This window comes from Pseudophryne corroboree, assembly GCF_028390025.1.
Source record: "Pseudophryne corroboree isolate aPseCor3 chromosome 3 unlocalized genomic scaffold, aPseCor3.hap2 SUPER_3_unloc_17, whole genome shotgun sequence".
Taxonomy (NCBI): Eukaryota; Metazoa; Chordata; class Amphibia; order Anura; family Myobatrachidae; genus Pseudophryne; species Pseudophryne corroboree.
Genome location: NW_026967505.1, coordinates 606,590 through 626,868, shown reverse-complemented (window position 1 = coordinate 626,868; position 20,279 = coordinate 606,590). Strand labels below are relative to the sequence as shown.

At 44.0% G+C, this 20,279-nt stretch overlaps 1 protein-coding gene across 1 annotated transcript in view; it reads left to right on the top strand.

Moving 5' to 3' along the window:
- The window catches only part of LOC134983524 (zinc finger protein 585A-like), a 40,360-nt gene extending 22,469 nt beyond the window's left edge, over window positions 1-17,891 (top strand). Inside the window, exon 6 of the mRNA XM_063949178.1 lies at window positions 13,344-17,891. Within this exon, the coding sequence (XP_063805248.1) occupies window positions 13,344-15,925 (2,582 nt within the window). The 3' untranslated portion in view covers window positions 15,926-17,891. The remainder of the gene's footprint in view (window positions 1-13,343) is intronic.
- The last annotated feature ends 2,388 nt before the right edge of the window (window positions 17,892-20,279 follow it).

Sequence of the window (20,279 nt, the reverse complement as noted above, 5' to 3'; positions counted from 1 at the left end):
CCCAGTGGGGGAGTCAGGAGCCATCAGCCCCTATTATACTCCTGCTCTCCTCCCCTCACATCATGTCACTGTGTGTTACCAGCCCAGAGATCTGACAAGTCTCCTCCCCACACTCTCTGGTATATCTCAAACATCAGGAGGCATCAGCCCCTATTATACTCCTGCTCTCCCCCTCACATCATGTCACTGTGTGTTACCAGCCCAGAGATCTGACCAGTCTCCTCCCCCCACACTCTGGTGTATCTCATACATCAGGAGCCATCAGCCTCTATTATCCTCCTGCTCTCCCCTCACATCATGTCACTGTGTGTTACCAGCCCAGAGATCTGACCAGTCTCCTCCCCACACTCTCTGGTGTATCTTATACATCAGGAGCCATCAGCCCCTATTATATTTCTGCTCTCCCCCTCACATCATGTCACTGTGTGTTACCAGCCCAGAGATCTGACCAGTCTCCTCCCCACTCTCTCTGGTGTGTCTCATACATCAGGAGCCATGAGCCCCTATTATACTCCTGCTCGCCCTTCACATCATGTCACTGTGTGTCACCAGCAGCCATACTGTTTGCTAGCAGTACCTATGCCTATGGTATTACATGCAAGGTATTTCCTGAGAGTATCACTATTAGCACACGCCGGTCTATATATAAACTCCTTTTCTCCTGCAGGGTTCACAGCAGTATCCACAGGATATACATTGGGATATGAGGTAACGTCAGCATATTGGCACCAATGATCAAAAGCTTTCCGCCTCCCGGAATGCAACGGGCCAGTCCCCTATATCCCTGCTTTCTGGCTTAGGCAATTCAGTTTTTTTGTTGGTGTGGCAGGAGCCGGACAACGATCTTTGGGTTGCTGATTTTGGCAGCCCTAAGCTTATTTCATTTATTTTTATAGTCTTACATTTCTTAAGCGAGTTTTCTGAAAAGCATCTTACACGTACCTCAGAAAGAGTTACTCCAACAACTCCCCGCCAGGTCGCAACAACACTAACCCACGTGTACAGTGCTGTTTCGGCGGAAGTCTGTGTTGGATGTACTAGCAAGTCCAGCTGACGTTAACAGGCTGTGGCCGGAGCACGGGAAGAAGGTAAGGCGTCAGTTCCGCATAGCGTGGGGGGGGGGAGACTACCGAACAGTTGCTGATGCGGCTGCCACCTCGGTACACCAGTGCTAGGTTCCAGGGATCATAGACTCCAGGGATTAGTGTGAGGCCTGGGTCCCTGGGGTTTAAGTCAGCAGTGGGGAGTAAGACGCTCCCCTGGTCACCCCTCCCCCGGTTCATGACCAGTTTCCTCCGAGTTTCCTGCCATGAACTGATTTGCTGCTTCCGTCTGAGATGCTGTGTTTCTAAAGGACCCAATCGCAGCATAGGCGCCTGTGTGACTGGTGCATTTGTCTTCACTTGGGCGTCTATGTTCACTGTTGTGTGCACTTGGAGTTTGTGTACACTATTTGCGTCTGGATCCACTCAGCATTCACTAATGTATTGGGTACGAGGAGTTGGATAAGTGCCTGATGCATATGAGTCTGTAAACTATTGCCGTTTCTTTCGCTGTGTGACTGAATACGTTAAGTTTCCTATATAAGGTAATGCAGTAATATGGTTCTCCTACATACTTGAAATGTATCTGTAGTTGGTGATGTGCTCATGTTGCTTATTATACTAATGTATAACTTGTGACTGATTGCTAGTGTGATTGCTGACTTTACTATTTCTGTCATGTATACAGATCCTCAGTGCTGGTGCAAGGCAGGGAGGAATCGGATTGCATGTCACTTTAGCAAGCTATTAATTGATTTCAGTCACAAATTGTGTAGTTAACACCATACAAATGTGTGATTTGTTTATCATGTCTAAGAGCAGCAAGGGTGAGGAGGATACACTCTCCACAGCAGCACCAACACTGATTTCATGTTTGTCCTGGAAAGCTGGGTTAACCTCTCAGGATCTGGTGCAGAATGGATTATGTGCAAATTGTTTTAGCTTTCACCAAAGCCTCCTGAATAATCCTAGGCAGGCACACGTTCAGATGGAACCCCCATGGGCTACGTTTGCACAGACATTATTTGGTGTAGCTGAGCGCATAATGCCAGCTCCTATACCAATGATAGGTTACCCTGTTAACCCTTACATGCAACATTCCCCCTGGGTTTTATCACATCCAGTCCAGGAATCTGCAGCCTTTCAACTAAAACGGACTGAAAGGCCTGTGGAAGGTAACATGAAACTACATCTTCACAGTCTACACATGTTTCAGATGGGGACACTTCGGAGGATGAGGATTCCTCGCATTCTGGGTCTGCATACACAGACGAGGATGAAGGTCCCAGCTCAGTGGATATACCTGAGCTAATTAGTGCTGTGAAAGCCTTTCTATCCTTATAGGAGGCAGCAGAGCCCTTTGTTAAAATCCAATGCTCCTGTGTTTAAACATCCCAAAACAGTCAGAACTGAATTTCCGGGGTTAGAACAGCTGACGGAGATTATGCAAGAGGCTTTGGTCACACCCAGTAAGAAGTTTAGAATTTCATGGAAATGGAATTCCCATTATCCTCTTCCAGCTGGGGACTGTTTAAAAAGGGAGTGGCTCCCAAAGTAGATACACATGTCATTCGATTGGTTCGAAAATCTAGATTACCTCTGCCTTCAACATCATTATATGATTGTTACGGATAGAAAAATAGATGTTTTTTTAAAAACAATCTTCTCATTGTCTGGGGTAATTGTAAGACCAGCCATAGCTTCAGCCTGGATGGCAAAAGCAGTGGCGGCCTCGGCTGATGCATTGGAGGATGATGTCTCATTGGCATCTAGAGAGCAAAACTCCCATATTGCACATGTTTATGGAAGAAGCAGCCTTGGACATGAGTACTATTGTCTCTCAAGCATCAGCCTCAGCAGTAGCAGCTCACAGAGCGGTCTGGCTACGTACATGGAGAGCTGACTCCGAGTCCAAGGAGGTTCTAGAGTCTTTACCTTTTATTGGAGATATTCTTTTTGGTAAAGAATTAAACAGTATTTTGTAGTCAGAGGCAGACTCCAAGAATGTGAAGTTTCCTTCAACCCACAAATCCAAACCTAGGTTTCCAGCTTTTCGGCCCTTTCGGACCCAGGGAAAAGCAAAAGGGAAGGGTTATGGCAAACAGTCCCAATCTGACAAGTCTGGTAAGACTAAAAAGCAATTAGCAGAGGGCCTGCTTCCAAGCCAGAAGATAAACCGTCAGCTTGATGGTGTGGTCCTCCACCTGGGGGACTCCAGGGGGGTGGGAGGCAGACTTCATCATTTTGCACAGATCTGGCAGCAGTCCACCACAGATGCCTGGGAGCAAGAAGCGGTTTCTCATGGTTATGCGTTTGCCTACAAGAAACACCCTCCACAAAGGTTCTTTTGTACCAGCCCATCTTCCGTAGAAACGAAGGCCAGGGCCTTACAACAGGCAGGTCAGAAGTTGCTTCAATCTGGGAGGATAATTCCAATTCCCTGTGCGCGCGCAACAAGGACAAGGTTTCTATTCCAACATGTTTCTAGTTCAGAAGCCAAATTGGTCATTCCGGCCCATACTCAATCTCAAGGTGCTGAACAAGTACATTTGGGTGCCTCTGTTTCATATGGAGACTTTACCTTCCATTATTTTGGCCATGGAGCTGGAGGATTTTATGGTATCCCTTGATATCCAGGATGATTACCTGCATGTTCCTATAGCACTGTTTGCTATCCTCCAGCAACACTTTCAGTTCAGGCCCTACCATTTGGACTGGCTACAGCTCCCAGAGTGTTCACCAAAATTATGATGGTAATGGCGGCTTATCTCCGTCGACAAGGGATAAGGAGTTTTCCATACCTCTACGACCTATTAATCCTGGTGCAGTCTCAGGAATTGCTTCAGTGTCACAGTTGACTCATAAATTGGGCAAAGTTGTCCCTGGTTCCAACGTATGACTCACTTGGGGGCTGTATTGAATTCTGGTCTTCAGAGAGTGTTTTTACCTCTGAACAAAATGACCACAATACAGTCAAGGATTCAGGAGCTGCTACAGAGTCAAAGGGTATCCATTCACGCAGCTATGCGTGTGATGGGATCAATGGTGTCGACATTCGACATGGTGGAGTATGCTAAATTCCAAGTGGAATGGGTTATATCAGATAATAAAAACTCAGACTATGGTCCTTCCTCTGTAAGTACGGAGGTCATTAGCCTGGTGGCTACAGACATCCCATCTGGACAAAGGAAGACCCTTTCGGATCTCAGATTGGGAGGTTCTGACAACGGATGCCAGTCTTCAGGGCTGGGGAGCAGTGTCAGAAAAATGTTGCTTCCAGGGGCAGTGGACCAAGGAAGAAAGTTGCCTGCTAATAAATATATTGGAACTTCGGGCCATATATATGGCACTCATTCAGGCAAAGGACTTTCTGTGGGGGAAACCAGTTCAAATTCGCTCGGATAATGCAATGGCAGTAGCGTACCTCAATCATCAGAAACTCGCAGCCAAAAGGCAATGAAGGAGGTGAGCCACACGTTACGGTGGCACTAGGAAGCGGAATTTCTCAGTCGACATGCCATTCATGCAAACGAATATGGCATGCTTATATTCAATGGTGCAGTGCCAGGAAATTTGACCCTAGGTCTTTCAGAGTTCCCAGAGTCCTAGCATTCCTTCAGGCAGCAATAGATAAAGGTCTACAGGTGGCTTCCTTGAGAGTTCAGGAGTCAGCATTGACGGTGTGGTTTCAAAAGAAAAATGCTAACCTGCAGGATGTTTGCACTTTTTTCCAAGGAATGCTTCACATCCAACCTCCATTTGTTCCTCCTACAGCGCCTTGGGATCTAGGTATAGTCCTAAAGGTGCTTCAAATTGTTCCATTTGAACCACTGACGTAAGTGGATCTTAAATGGTTGACAGCTAAGATTCTCTTTCTACTCTGCTATTGCCTCAGCTAGAAGAGTTTTAGATTTTGCGACATTGTTGTGTTGCCCTCTTTTTCTGATATTTCACCCAGACAGAGCGGTTCTCAGAACCAAATCTGGTTATCTTCCTAAGTTGGTGTCTAAATTCCACCTTAACAAAGAAATTGTAGTCCCAGCCTTCCAAGGGCCAGATCTTTCTGCGGGAGATGCATCTTTGGACGTAGTCCGGGCTTTAAGGGTCTACGTGGATCGTACCAGTGCCATCAGAAAGACAGACACTCTTCATTTTCTACGGATTTCACGAGAGGATTGGCTGCTGACAAGCAAACACTGGCGAGGTGGCTTCGGATGACGATTCAGAAGCATATTCTCAAGCTGATATCCCTAATCCAGCTAGTGTCTCTGCTCACTCTACACGTAAGGTAGGTCTGTCATGGGCAGCACAACGTGGTGCTTCAGCAGAACAGATATGTAAGGCAGCCACATGGTCTTCCATTAACACATTCATTAGACATTATGCCTTTGATACCTTTGCCTCTCAGGATGCTACATTTGGGCAAAGGATTCTCCTTTCCAATCTGGAGCGCCCCCTCCACGAAATTGATTTGGGACATCCCAATGTATATTCTGTGGATATTACTGTGGACCCTACAGGAGAATTATGTAGTTATGGTAGACTTACTGTTGATAACTCTATTTCTCCTTGGTCCACTGTATCCACAGGGATCCCACCCTGACACACCTGATTTGAGGACCCTTACACTTACTAACCTCTTCCTTCTTGTACGGAAGTGTGTGCATGTGTCTTCTTCTCGCCTGATTAGGGCTCTCTATGATGCTCCTGCCTTGAGCTTTGGAAAACAACTGAATTTCCTGAGCCAGGAGGCGGGGATATAGAGGACTGGCCCGTTGTATTCTGGGAGGCCAAAAGCTTTTGATCATTGGTTCCAATCCGCTGACCTCATATCTCAATGTATATCATGTGGATACTGTGGAATTAGGAGAAATAGCGTTATCGACAGTAGGTCTACCATATCTACATATATTTCTGGCATGGTGCGGCTGCTTGCTGGGGCACATGCTCAGGGTTACTCATGCCACATGATACAAAGCTTAGGAAATATCTGGTGCAGCCCCTGTCATGTATTCACATGCTCCTGTAGCAGCCGGCCTCAGGGAATTGGCTAGTGAACGGCTCCTATTACTGAGTTGGCAGCATCTGAGTCTTGCTACCACCGCCTTAGGTGTATAATAAATTTATTGAGCTTGTGTGTGGGAACCAGCATTCAGAGTCCTGCACATTCCCTGCTGATTACCTGTCCCCTGGCAATTGGATGACGGCCTTCTGATCCATGGCCTTAAGGACACACCAATGGTTCCTAATGGAAGTATCTTCAGGAGCGTCCACGTCTAAGTAGGAGGACAGGGCCTCTTGCAAAAACTCTAGTGCCTTCAGCATCCATTAATATATAATCCTGGAATCTCCAAGGTGGTAAAGGAGGAGTAGCGGGAAAAGGCGACCAGGACCCTATCAGAGGGGTGTGATCAGACCATGAAATTACTGTCGGTAGAAAAATTCAAGTGACCAGGTTCTGGGATACAATGTGATAAATATGGAGACTGACACAGGACATTTCATAAAGGATAAGCATTTATTTCTCTAAGTTACAACAATGAGAACCTGGAAATAACAAGTTATACTCAGTTACAATAATAGGAAGAACAAATTAGATACTCAGCTCTTATCTCAGATGTTTCATGATCTGTCCCAGATGATGGTCATCAATTACGTAGTTTAAACAATATAGTTCAGTCGCCCCCAGGGTCCCCCTTTAATAACATCATTTATCTTATCCTGGACAACTGTCCCCTTTCACCTACTTATGTATACAATATTCCAAACATCTTACTAGACACTTTCCATCTGAGATACTGATAATAGGAAGATATATCTATTATAATCAGCCAGCCTAAAAGCTGTGTATATTCTTCCCACTAATCCTAATAAAATGAACATATATAGAGCAGTGAGGACATACATAAACAAAATGGAGATACACATGGACAAAATGGCATCTAAAAAGTAGTAACTAATTGTGAGGATACGGATTCTCAGATCACTCAGGTAAACAGTTTAGTAAAGTGGCAAATGCCCTTTATTGTAAATATACACACACAGTACACTAAAACAGTAACTATTACATGCCAGGATGGTATCTCACTAGGTCCCCACAATAGTATAGGATTACAGATGTATGCGGGAGTATCTATATAGCAGAGCCACCAAGTCTGCACTCCCAGGAAAAGCTTGTCATCCAGTGTCCACAATGCGTCTAGACAATCCTCACTCAGCACACTGGCAGCCTCGTCCTCAGTGCATGTCCAGTAGCCTTTTTGAAACAAGAGGATAACAACCATGCTTCTAGGCCTCAGCACATTGGAAGCGCTATCCTACCAGTAGCTTTCAGAAGCAATACACCTCATTCCTCTCAGGTCAAGAACTCCACACTCTCTGACCTTCTGGCCAGATCTCACCTCAGAAGAGCCTACTCCTCTTGCCTCCCCTGTCTTTTTATCACTCAAGCTGGTCAGTCAGGAGGTCACAGAGGACGAGACGAGGTATCTGGGCTCCTGTACACAATGGGGTATATAGGATCAGATTACCTGCAGCTCCATACAGAAACTGTTTACTACTGAACCTACTCCTAATCACATCTGATTGTATAGCTAGGGGACTTACATTACAATGAACTGATGTAACTAATGGAAACTACTGAGGAGGAAAGAGATTTAGGAGTCACTATTTCAAGTGACTTGAAGGCAGGAAAGCAATGCAACAAAGCAATGAGAAAGGCAAGTCAGATGCTTGGTTGCATAGGGAGAGGAATCAGTAGCAGGAAAAATGAAGTGATAATGCCACTGTATAGGTCATTGGTACGGCCCCATCTGGAATACTGTGTCCAGTTCTGGAGACCCTATCTCCAGAAGGATATAAATACATTACAGAGTGTACAAAGGAGGGCAACTAAAATGGTGCATGGCCTACATCACAAAACTTACCCGGAAAGGCTAAAAGATCTTAACATGTATAGTTTGGAGGAGAGAAGGGAAAGGGGAGACATGATAGAAACTTTCAAATATATAAAGGGTCTTAACAAAGTTCAGGAGGGAAACATTCTTCAAAGGAAAAGACGTATTAGAACTCGAAGGCATACATTGAGACTGGAGGGGGGGAGGTTCAGGGGAAATTTAAGGAAAAATTACTTCACAGAAAGGGTAGTGGATAAGTGGAATAGCCTCCCATCAGAGGTGGTAGAGGCTAAGACTGTAGGGCAATTTAAACATGCATGGGACAGGCATATGAATATCCTTACAAAGAATCAAGGTTAAAAAAGGGTTGAGATTGCCTAAAGGATAAAATAAAAAACGGACTAGATGGGCCAAGTGGTTCTTATCTGCCATCAAATTCTATCAAATTCTATGTTTCTATGTAACTATGTTACTAACACTCTGGCATACAATCACACACATTGCACACAGTATAACCAAATAACCTGCATATTCCTAATATAACAGATAAAACATAACTGTACAATATAATAACACAATACAATACAATATTGCCTAGCATATGACTAATAACATAATGGCAATTAGTGGAGTCCATGGTTAGGAACAGGGCTAGGAAAGTAACCGCGTGTATTTCACCACTGTGCGACACAATGTGTCGTCACACTATCACCCCATAATGAAATATATTAATGCAAGGGATCAATTGTAATGACCTAGAAGGAGGTCTATTCTCTAATATGACCTGTGTACAGCAGAGTAATAAATGTAATCACGCACACCTGGATGTCTAACTCTCCGAGTGTTATAGAGGTCAGATTCAGCTAATAAAGGGAGCATGAGGAAGCTAAGGAACGGGCGGCATTACTGGTCTGTTCATCAGTAGTGGAGGATCTATCAAGATGAGGGTCTGTAGCAAGAGTAACATCTCCCATAAGGAGAAGTGCAATTTCTTGTAGCTTTTGAAAAACAATATATAAGAAATTGGGGCTGTCTGGCATTAGCGGCATAGAGAGAAGTGAGGGTGACATATTTATAATGGATTTTCCCAACTAGAATTCAATATCTACCATTGCAATCCACCCACTTGCTTTCCAGGTGATAGGGGCAGGATCTATTAGAAAGGATGGCTACACCACAGGAGATATAGCAAGTTATTGGTAAACTGAGGGGCAGAGTGCAATGGAACATGTGATTCCTGAATGGCTACCACCGCCGCCTTCTGGTCAGTGAAATATTTTATTGCAAGACGTCTCTTATGAGGAGAATTAAGACCTTTTACATTAAGAATTAAAAACGTCACCATGATAGAGATCAGATCTTGGTATGAAACATCTAGGATCATCTGTGTAAAGTCCAATAGAGTCTGTAGGGCGTGTGCATACTTCAAACTATCATAACAGAAAAAATAAAATAGGGAACAAAAATGGAAGACAAACAGAAATAGCGTCCATAAAGGAGCTAGAGATTCCGTCACTAGGGTACCGTGACAGAAAGGTAGAAAAAGGTGGCGGTCGGGCCTAAAAGGGAAACCCACCGACTGCCCCAAGTAGCCATGCGAGAGTGCAAAATCTAGTCATCATAGTAACAACTGTACAAAGAAATATCAAATCTCAATGTAACCAATGTGTCCAAAGGAGGTAAAGGCCAGGAACATGGCCTGATATTCAATTTAGGTTCTACCAACACCTTTATAAGGGCAACAGGATGTTAGACGAATCAGTCATGCTTTGCCTGAACACCCAAACATTCTAGAAAGGTATTATGAAACGTAAGACTAGAAAGTATATCAGACCATATACTATATAGCAATTAAATAGCACAGGAAATAAAGAGAAACAGACACGTTTTAAACCCATAATAAGAATAAATAAATCTGACCCAAAAATAGATCCATGCCCAGTAACTTAGTCCCAGTTGGCACATGTTACAGTAGGAAACAAACTCTGAGTGTCTCTTGCAGTCTTACAACTTAGCATATTGCTTCAAGACGGAAGTCAACTCATCTGGGATTGGTTTAGGTAAAGTGTCATGAAGGACTGTCAACAGAAAAATCCCACATTTTCAGAATAGCAGGGCCATCCTCGGGTGAAGGTATCACTGTGAAGGTGCCATTTCGCATCACAATAATCTTAGTAGGAAAGCCCCATTTGTATTGCACATTTCCTTGGGTGGAATAGACGCCTTTTGGCCAGCGTCACAGAAGAAATATCTGGAAATATCTGCAGATTATCCAGACACTCGGCTGTGGATGAGGAAGACAAAGCAGACTAGAATGTGTTCTTTTATATGAAGAAAGTGGACCCTGAGCAGAGTGTCCCTCGGTGCTTGGATAGGGGTCTGTTTGGGCTTTGGGAGTCTTCAGTGGAAGCTTCTGAATAGAGGACCGTGGCATGATCATAAAGCTCAGAATTTGTAACAGAATCCGTCATGCCCATTATTCTGATATTATTTCTCCGAGACCTGTCTTCTAAATCAATTACTTTATCACGAATAGAGACCGGGTCTTCCTGAAGGGTGTCATGTGCTGAAATCAGATCTTTGTGAGACGCAACAATCTCTTTCATCTTAGTCTGTACGAGTGCCAATCTCACTGATACCGGACCTCAAAGCTTGAATATTAGAGTTAAATTCTGAGGTTATTTCAGTCCTTAAATGTAGATAACACAGAATGTATAGAGCATAGAGTAACAGGACCATCTAGTGTGTCTTAAGATGTTTTCAGCCATTACAGCTGGGCTGTGCGTCTGACAGACAGAGAGGGGGGGGTTGCAAATCCCACCCCTACATTTCCCTTCAGCACACAAAAAAATTACCTGTAACCATACCTGAACCTATCTGGTAATAGAAATTCAGAGAATAAGTTTACACATGTTTAAGCTGCTGCGTCACTTCACGGCTTCTTCGATGTCAGCAGTCCTAACACTACATAATGGCAGTGCCCACATAGTGCCATGTAATTTGTCACAGTAGGCCTCATGATAAAGGCTATTACTAAAACACACCCAGACAGAGAGCTAACTTGCCCAGGAGCCACCCCCAGGATCTCCCATGGGTACTACAAGGAACAGCATGCCTTCCAAATACTGCTCCCATTCAATGCCTCTCGCACACAAGCAGACAAACAATGGTAAATGCTCGATCATTCCTGGAGATAATTATGTATCAGGTACTGGAAAGGGGCAGGGTTCACAGACAAACAGACAGAGAGGGGGGGTTGCAAATCCCACCCCTACATTTCCCTTCAGCAAACTAAAAAATGACCTGTAACCATACCTGAACCTATCTGGTAATAGAAATTCAGAGAATAAGTTTACACATGTTTAAGCTGCTGCGCCACTTCACGGCTTCTCCGATGTCAGCAGTCCTAACACTACATAATGGCATTGCCCACATAGGGCCATGTAATTTGTCACAGTATGCCTCATGTGCGTCTGACAAGAAGAAGCAGATGATGTTGTAGCGGTCTTAGAAGGACCACCTGAATTTGAGGTACCAAAGAGATGGACAGGTGGGCCAATTTGGTACCTTTTAACCTTTTTTGGAGGCATGTTAAGCCGGCTACAAAGAGACGGACCTCTCAGAGATAGGAAAATACAAACGATCTATAAATAAAAGGAGTACGCTGTTAGGAGGTTACATCAAGATGACACAGTTCAAAATGACATTCTTAGTCGGGATGACAGGGGTAGCCGAGCCAAAATTTCAAGTAAACATGATGTAATGCAACTCAAATAACACAGTAATGACCGAGAAATTCCACTAGAGGTCAGCGTGATCACAGACGTGAAGTACTCAGCACAGAGAGACACAAATGGAAAAATATATTCAGTGAATAAATCCACAAAATAATATACTGTGAGGTTGTAATCAGAGTGTAATGAGCTGTACTCAGACGATACTTGATACTGTGCTCTGCATGTAGACTGAGAGGAAGTAGATTATAGTGGTACCATATAAATAGAAGGTAGTTTCACCTCCAGGCAAATGCCTCAATTTAGTGTAGTGACCCCGGTCCAGCCATCACAACACTTTTTTAGCAGCTTATATCAATTTTACACCTTATTGAAGGCAGAAGTCAAAGCATGCGATGGCCGGGCACCAGGATCCAAAATGACAGTCATCTCACTTCCCAATATCACCGCCGGGCTCCACTGACTATGGGCAGCCCGTTCTGTCCCCAGCAGTAGCGGAATCTGCGCACCCGTGTGAGTGGGAGAGCAAGTGATCCCGACTGAGCGAAAAGCGCCTTCAAGTCAGGTGTCAGGAGCGTGCAGGAAAACTTGGGCACACTTAGCCCCAGAATACAGCCTGTGGCATCAGCGGCGTCACTAGGCTGCGGCAGTGAACGGTGCCCGGAGGGAGCGGCTTTAGGGCAGTAGGAGTGGTGGACCTAATAGATTGGGTCTTGGTACCAGCGGCGGCTAAGAGATATCAGGTAGGTTAGATAAGAAGCCACTTAGTGAGGAGATCTCCATAAAGCACGCCTGGATGGACCACACCCCTCTTTTTTATTATTTTATATACTAACAGGGGTGACAGGTGTGGTACATCCCTGCAAAGGCAGATCCAATCTCTTTCTCATCAGACTCTGCTGTCTTCCCTGCACTCTCACTCAGATGTTCACTGCTGCCAGTAGCACACGTATGAGAAGCAGAAGTATGGCTGCAGCTGTATAGATTCTGATATGTAATTCTCTGTATCATACTTACCGTACACACATCATCCTTATTACTATGGAGAGTATAGAGTTAAGACACTGATGATGGGGTGTAACAGTGTATTATAACCTATCAGATGATGATGATTACAGTGTATTATATGGTGTATTGCATGTAAAATACCTTGTTCCACACACCTACTCTGCTGTAGCAATATACCTTATATAAGGGTGAGTAACACATGTACAGGCTTACCAGCGTATGAGCACACACATAAAGGAATGCTACCTTACCAATGCTTCCAGGAGTAACGTTAGGAGACATTTCTCTGATCTATCAACTCATATGACTGATGTTATTGTTCATCTAGAGTCTACGATATGTTCCCCATCTATTGTTTTACATTGGTGCTGACATAGGACTTGGCGAGTGACTACATCTCTATTGATGTTTCATGGTTAGTTATAAGAGAGAGGTATATCTAAGTCTTATTATAATATTATATTTGTTATTGTGAGTATTCTCAGGAGGGTGGACACAATGATTGAGACACAATATTATAAAGCCTTCATTAAAAGTTATGTTTTATTATACCCACACATTTACAATTAAGTGTCCCAGAGAGTCGTCTTATCCTATTGTTTACAAGATTAATATTGTTACAAAAAATGTCACATTTCCATAATGTATTTTATTTCCAGCAGATGGACACACAAGCAGGAATATCTCAGAAGGACATCTAATGTTATCCCTGGATTCTGAAATAACCGATAACGACAGTAGACCGGATTCTCCAGGAGATAACCCCATTACCCCAATGATACATCCAGCTCTATCAGCTGGTCCTTCTGATCCTGGGAAGTGTTCTCCTGATCACTCTGATATTGGTGCATCTGTTACAGCTCTGACAGTAGATACAGTGTTTCCCTGTTCTATAGATGCCAAATGTTTTACACAGAACACAAAGCCTATTAACCCACACACAGGTAAGGCAGGTGGAAGGCCGCTGATATGTTCAGAGTGTGGGAAATGTTTTACATACAAATCACATCTTGTTATACATCAGAGAAGTCACACAGGTGAGAGGCCACTGACATGTTCTGAGTGTGGGAAATGTTTTGCACGGAAATCACATCTTGTTATGCATCAGAGAAGTCACACAGGTGAGAAGCCGTTTCCATGTTCTGAGTGTGGGAAATGTTTTACACGCAAATCAGATCTTGTTAAACATCAGCAAAGTCACACAGGTGAGAAGCCGTTTCCATGTTCTGAGTGTGGGAAATGTTTTACACGCAAATCAGATCTTGTTAAACATCAGCAAAGTCACACAGGTGAGAAGCCGTTTCCATGTTCTGAGTGTGGGAAATGTTTTGCACACAAACTATATCTTGTTAGACATCAGAGGAGACACACAGGTGTGAAGCCATTTTCTTGCTCTGAGTGTGGGAAATGTTTTACACAGAAATCACAACTTGTTACACATCAGCAAATTCACACAGGTGAGAATCTGTTTTCTTGCTCTGAGTGTACGAAATATTTTACACGGAAATCAGATCTTATTACACATCAGCGAAGTCACACTGGTGAGCAGCCATTTCCATGTTCTGAGTGTGGGAAATGTTTTGCAGACAAATCAAATCTTACTAAACATGAAAGAAGTCACACAGGTGAGAAGACATTTTCATGCTCCGAGTGTGGGAAATGTTTTACATGGAAATCACAACTTGTTACACATCAGCAAAGTCACACAGGTGAGAAGCCATTTCCATGTTCTGAGTGTGGGAAATGTTTTGCACACAAACCAGATCTTGTTAGACATCAGAGAAATCACACAGGTGAGAAGCAATTTTCTTGCTCTGAGTGTGGGAAATGTTGTTTAAGTAAATCACATCTTGTTACACATCAGAGAAGTCACACAGGTGTGAAGCCATTTTCTTGCTCTGAGTGTGGGAAATGTTTTACACAGAAATCACAACTTTTTACACATCAGCGAAGTCACACAGGTGTGAAGCCATTTTCTTGCTGTGAGTGTGGGAAATGTTTTACACGGAAATCAAATCTGGTTAGACATAACAGAAGTCACACAGGTGAGAAGCCATTTTCTTGCTCTGAGTGTGGGAAATGTTTTACACAGAAATCACATCTTGTTATACATCAGAGGAGTCACACAGGTGAGAATCTGTTTTCTTGCTCTGAGTGTACGAAATGTTTTACACGGAAATCAGATCTTATTACACATCAGCGAAGTCACACTGGTGAGAAGCCATTTCCATGTTCTGAGTGTGGGAAATGTTTTGCAGACAAATCAAATCTTACTAAACATGAAAGAAGTCACACAGGTGAGAAGACATTTTCATGCTCCGAGTGTGGGAAATGTTTTACACGGAAATCACATCTTGTTTCCCATCAGCAAAGTCACACAGGTGAGAAGCCATTTCCATGTTCTGAGTGTGGGAAATGTTTTGCACACAAACCAGATCTTGTTAGACATCAGCAATGTCACACAGGTGAGAAGCAATTTTCTTGCTCTGAGTGTGGGAAATGTTGTTTAAGTAAATCAGATCTTGTTAGACATCAGAGAAGTCACACAGGTGAGAAGCCATTTTCTTGCTCTGAGTGTGGGAAATGTTTTGCATGGAAATCAGATCTTGTTAAACATCAGAGAGGTCACACAGGTGAGAGGCCATTTCCATGTTCTGAGTGTGGGAAATGTTTTGCACGGAAATCAGTTCTTGTTATACATCAGAGAAGTCACACAAGTGAGAAGCCATTTCCATGTTCTGAGTGCGGGAAATGTTTTGCACACAAATCAGATCTGGTTAGACATAACAGAAGTCACACAGGTGTGAATACATTTTCTTGCTCTGAGTGCGGGAAATGTTTTGCACACAAATCAGATCTGGTTAGACATAACAGAAGTCACACAGGTGAGAAGCCATTTTCTTGCTCTGAGTGTGGGAAATGTTTTGCATGGAAATCAGATCTTGTTAAACATCAGAGAAGTCACACAGGTGAGAATCAATTTTCTTGCTCTGAGTGTGGGAAATGTTGTTTAAGTAAATCAGATCTTGTTAGACATCAGAGAAGTCATACAGGTGAGAGGCTATTTCCATGTTCTGAGTGTGGGAAATGTTTTGCACGGAAATCAGTTCTTGTTATACATCAGAGAAGTCACAAAGGTGAGAAGCCATTTCCATGTTTTGAGTGTGGGAAATGTTTTGCACACAAATCAGATCTGGTTAGACATAACAAGTCACACAGGTGTGAAGCCATTTTCTTGCTCTGAGTGCGGGAAATGTTTTACACAGAAATCACATCTTGTTACACATCAGCGAAGTCACACAGGCATTTCCATACTCTGAGAAATAAGCTTTTGTTGCACACAATAGACCACGCAGGTGAGAAACCATTTTGATCTTCTTGAGTATACTTATCATTGCCATGTAATGTTCCTCAAGATTCTGTCCTATCTCTTATGCTTTTTGCAATATACATACAACAGGTCCTTCTGATAGAAGCTCACCAACAAAGGGCAGGGCTACAGCTCAGCTTTGCAAACCAAACAGACTTAAGCTTGGGGGTTCAGAGTAACAAAATGCTGATCATGTGCGGAATCTTGGGGGTAAATTTACTAAGATGTGAGTTCTATTTAAGATGGGATGTTGCCAATAGCAACCAATCAGATTTCAGGTATTATCTTCTATAAGGTGCTAGATAAATGAGAAGTAGAATCTGATTGGTTGCCATGGGCAACATCCCATCTTAAATAGAACTCCCATCTTAGTAAATTTCCCCCTTGGTGTCCTGGATGGTGGAGTGATACTTGGGGGGTATTCAACTGTTTGAAAAGTCAGGTGTTTGTTTTTTCCTATCTACTAGACCGGAAAAAACACCCCCAACCAACTTTTCAAACAGTTGACTTCCACGCTTAGACATCAAATATCAGCCACAATCAGATCCTCATCTGAGGAACATAGCCAGACTCCAGCACTTATTTCCCTCAGAAGATCTACCTACAGTCATACATGTATTTTTTATCTTCACACATAGACTACTGCAATGTCCTCTACCTGGGTCTCCCAGCAAAAGAATTGCACCGCTTGTAGCTTGTACAGAATGCAGCAGCCAGGCTGTTACCTAACCAGCCCGTTCCTGCCACATAACACCCATTCTCTGCTCCCTTCACCGGCTGCCTGTAAGATGGTGACTCTATTACATAATCTTACTGACTCTCCCAGCCCTACATGACCAGGGTCCAAGGTACCAGAAGCAGCGCCCTGTTCGGTTCCATCTGCAGATGAAGGACTGTAACTAGCAGTATCAATTCCCCAAGCAGTGCTGAGATGTCGGGTAGGCGGCACCTTTGCATTAGTGGGGGCTGCTGGAGCAGTGTCTACATAGGTAATATTGTCTCCAAGCAGCGCTGAGGTGTCAGGGGAGACAGGGCGGATGGCTGCAGTGCGGTACCAGGGGCTGCTGGAGGCAGTGTCTATGTGGGTAATCATGTCCCAAAAAAGAGCTAAGGTGTCAGGGAGACAGCGGGTGGCAGTAGTGGAAGGAGACAGGGTGGTGGCAGTAGAGGGGTAGACAGGGCAAGTGACCGTAGTGGGGGGATACAGGGCGGTGGCAGTAGTGTGAGAAGATGGGGTAGTGGGAGGAGACAGGGCAGGTGGTAGTAGTGGGGGAGACGGCGAGTGGTAGTAGTGGGGGGGAGACAGGGCGGATGGCCGCAGTGCAGTACCAGGGGCTGCTGGAGGCAGTAAAGAGGTGTATGGGTCTCGCATAGAATCAGTTGATAATTAGACTTAATGATGATTATGCTTCCTTATTTCTAATTAATCCCTTGTATGTGTTACTGTTATTTGCTGTGTCAGCCTTTATGTGTGTTCTGTGTAATAATCCTGAAAGTAGTGCTGCTACCGATCTCATATCATTTGTAGTAACTTGGAAAAGATGAGATATGAGGTGCACTCTGGAAGCTTATAGGGGGTTAATCAGAGATGAACGCAGATGTGACATCATGCAGCCCCTGAAAAATGGTCCTAGCCCACCCGCGTTAACCCCTCAGGGATGTGACCGCAATGTGTGCATGTATATATTACCACCACCAGCAAACTGTTGCGAGACGCTATTGCGGCTGGTTCTGAATGACCCCCATAGGCTGTTGTGCAGAGTAAAGTATTTTTTAAGTTTAAAATATAGAGAAAAATCTGTGTATTAAAAATATGAAATAAAGTTGTTTAAAAACAAAAGATTTCCGTTGAGTCTTTTTATGTGTCTGTATTATCTTATTTCCAGATAATTGTCGCTATGGTGACAGAAACAATTTCCTGTTAATGTGTCACTTGTAGTGTTACTTTTGTGTCCACATAATATCAGTGTTGCTGTGTATAAATACCCCGTCTGGTGTGCAAAGGTGGGTACACACGTTGCCATTGTGACTGTGCGATTTCCCTTGAACTGGCCGGAGCCCAGAACCACCAATAGTGACTATGTACTTGTGATTGTGGCTATGTCTGATTGTGTGCTCGTGTGAATAGTGGGGTGTATATAGATATCTTATTTTTTTTTAAATAAATGATGTCTGTTCAAAGGTTCAGTTTTTTTGTTGTTTTTACTTGTAGGTGAATTAGGGTTGTTGTATTGTCGAAGTCAAAAATATTACATACACACCACATGCAAACACCAAACCGAGTGGCCTCTGCGTGCGCGTAGTCACCATGTGTACGCATCCACGCACGCTACGTACACTGGTTCACGTATTGACACGTGGTATGAGTATATACGGTAGCATACGCAATCGCACAGAAAAGCCACAAAGACATATTCAATATTCTATTTATATAGTGCATAATTTGCACATAGTCTCCACACACATTTCCAGCAAGTTACATATACTCAAAGGATAGAATAACAGAGTCATTCAGGATGTGAGGGGATGGAGTAAGGTTAGGACTTAGTGCTTGGTATCCAGATGTGCAATATCTTGAGATCTACATTCCGGTTGCTATTTGCAGTTTATAGCATGTTTCTGTGCATAGATATGTGCAGAATTGTACTATTCACAAATACTGTAAATACTGTACTCTTGATATTCGGCGGGAACCAGGGGTGAACACCTGCAAGTACACCTGGACCGGACCAAGCATCACCCATTCATTTAAACCAACCTATGACCCCTCATGTACTGTAAATGACCTGCCCTTTGACCTATGAAAGAAGCGCTTACACTTCCCATTGTACTGTATTTGGACACATTGTATAAAGAGAGTCCTCCTGACTAGGCTCAGTCTATTCTCTGAAGGTCATCTTGCTAAGACTGACTGAGGACCGGATCCGGGAGCGCTGGTGAACAAACGTATGTACTATTGGTTGTAGCTCTTCTCTGTAATATTGTATCTTATCTGTATATTTTGAGTAAATACTGTTGATGTGTTGGACCACAACATTACATGTAACTACTGGTGTCGCATTCCATTGTTTGGGGATAAGGTGTAGTCAGCCACACGGGTCACTGCATTGTGCGCATAGCGTGTTGGCGTGTATATGCAACGTGCATACATATCTTAGCGGTTATTTGCTTACGTTATGTGGCTGCAGCGGCCCGAACCACAGTGTGATACAGTATTGCTTTTCCTTGTAAATTAATCAAACTTTACAGTATTTAAATAAACTTATCTGACCCTTGCCTGGAAACGTCCATGTATGAAGGTATGGGAGATACCTGCTGCTGTCCCTTCTACTTACATTTGGGAGGTCCGGTTGTTTTGCGGGAATTAGCAGCAAATAGTAAATGATACATTGGCTCCATAACGTCTCGCTGACCCTCTGATTATTACAAAAATATGTTACACAAAATGACATTTGCATTACCAACCATTAATTAAACAAGAAAAACACAACACAATAAAAAAAAATGATACACAAAAAATAGAAGAAAATCACCAATTCTGGTCTGGATTCATTGACTCTATCAGGAGAACAAGAGACTTCTTAAAAAGGACTATGCCAACAGCAACCAGTAGAGGAATCAGGCGTATCCCACAGAATATCAGTGCTGCCACCAGTGTTCGCAAAAACGCGCTATAGCGCGTTTTTTACCCGGTATTGATGTTCAGGGACTCACTTTTCCAACATGCGCGAGTCCTCTGGGACGCGCTCCGCTGCAGCCAATCCCTAGCCTGGCAGATTGATTGGCGTGACGGCACGGCGCCGGCGGCAGGCTTTAAAAACAGGAGGTGGAGCCTTGCCGCCAGTCAGGACATGATAGAGCAGCTCCGTGGCAGCGATCCTCTGTGACAGTGGGTAACAGTCGGCTGGGGAGGGGGTTTGGCTTCTGAGTGCTACCAGTGGTCCGTGGCCAGGGAGAGAGGGGTTGGGTGCTCCGCGATCTCATGGTAGAGATTAGCTTTAAGCGGTTACTAGTGGCGTGGGGAGAGGGGGGCTGTCTGTTCCCGCGGTGGGGGCTGGTTCAGGGACGGCATTACAATGAGTCTCACTGACTCATTAAATGCCGCGACCAGCGCTGCGCCTGTTCGCCCGCCCACCACCAGTGCCCCAGAGCCCGTGTGTTAAAACGGCCACTGCACAGCCAGTCACTCGTGTCCTGTCTCCCGACCAGTAAAAGGTCCGCTCTCCTC